The sequence below is a fragment of the Formica exsecta genome, unplaced genomic scaffold (genome assembly GCF_003651465.1).
Source record: "Formica exsecta isolate Colony F162 unplaced genomic scaffold, ASM365146v1 scaffold920, whole genome shotgun sequence".
Classification (NCBI taxonomy): Eukaryota; Metazoa; Arthropoda; class Insecta; order Hymenoptera; family Formicidae; genus Formica; species Formica exsecta.
In genome coordinates this window covers 45,078-46,447 of record NW_021853688.1, presented here as the reverse complement: position 1 = coordinate 46,447, position 1,370 = coordinate 45,078, and the positions used below count along the sequence as shown (strand labels likewise).

At 29.0% G+C, this 1,370-nt stretch overlaps 1 protein-coding gene across 2 annotated transcripts in view; it reads left to right on the top strand.

The window, feature by feature from the left end:
- The first annotated feature begins 396 nt into the window (after nucleotides 1–396).
- Nucleotides 397–1,370, top strand: part of LOC115245162 — a 3,182-nt gene continuing 2,208 nt past the window's right edge. The window contains exon 1 of one of the 2 annotated variants that reach the window (XM_029823314.1): nucleotides 397–766. In XM_029823314.1, coding sequence (XP_029679174.1) covers nucleotides 575–766 — 192 coding nt within the window. In that variant the 5' untranslated portion in view covers nucleotides 397–574. The remainder of the gene's footprint in view (nucleotides 767–1,370) is intronic. The other variant, XM_029823313.1, reaches the window with a different exon arrangement.

Sequence of the window (1,370 nt, the reverse complement as noted above, 5' to 3'; positions counted from 1 at the left end):
ATCGGTGGATAGGTCGACGTCGAGGTTATCGCTCGAATAGACGGAAGTCGAATAAAGAGAGGTTTTCGAAGGAGAGCGTTTTTTTTTGTAACAGTACAAAAATATATATAATATTAAATATAATATAAGAAATTATAAAATATAATTTATAAATATATATAAATCTAAAATTTATAAGAAAACAAACATTAATAAATATTAATAAATGGAATTAAAAGTACATTTATTTATAATAAATGATCATCTAAATTCTAAATGCTTTATATGAACATTTTCATTCATAGAATTGAGAGAACGCAAATAGAGAGCGGAACTAAGACAGAAGATCCGTGTACTGTGATTGGTTACCTACCAAATCCGCGCATGTGCAGTTCATTTTTGGCTACACAAATGGCCAGCCAGAGAGGCCAGACTTGTGCTTATATACTATCCGTGAGCTGTCAGTAGCTCTTGATACAGCGTGGATAGTTTATTTATTTATTTTTTTTTTTTATTTTTAGTTTTGTCCATACGCAAAAGTATCTTGTCGAGCTTCTTGGAATTCTTGTGTACCAATTCGCGTCCGCGACGCGATATGGCTACGATTGATTTTCAACATCTGTTATTGCTAATTACATTGTTCACTGCAGCATTAACCTCATCTGTCAATACGGGACCAGATGGCATATCCTCGGTATCGCCAATTCCTTCCGATTCTCCGCCCAAATCGTTGTCATCGACAGTCAAATACTCATCTGATGTAATCAGTGATAAGAAAGTATCGAAGGTGAATTAGCTTAGCATGTATTTTCCATTTGCATATGTGAAAGTCGCGTCCAATTTATATATATATTTTTTGTTTTATTATAGTTTTATTCACTATTTCGCATTTCTTCGTTCGCGTATCGTTTTATGATGTTTTATCCTTTTATACATTTTATAGTTTTTTGCATATTTTTAGCTATATGATTCACACTTCTCTTGATTTTGGCAACTTGTTCTAATTTTTTTTTTTCTTGTTTGATGTATTTTTTGTCTTACTTTGTTTTTGTTCTTTGTATTCTCTATTCTGTGAATTTTTTTTTTTTTTTTTTTTATATCTTTAATTTCTATTTGAAATATTTTTTACATTGCTTTACAATTCTTACTTTATTTGGAATTTATTTCATTGCTGTACATATTGAAACCATATCTTTTTTCCTTTTCGCACATTACAAAATTGTTATATCTATCTATATCACTTGTGTTTATTTTGTATGTTCATTATATCACTATCTAAAAACTACTGTCATTTGTCATCTTTATATTTCTACATTTGGGAATTTATGTGTTATTCAATATAATAATTCTATATATATATATATATATAGAAGAAATTCTATATGTATATA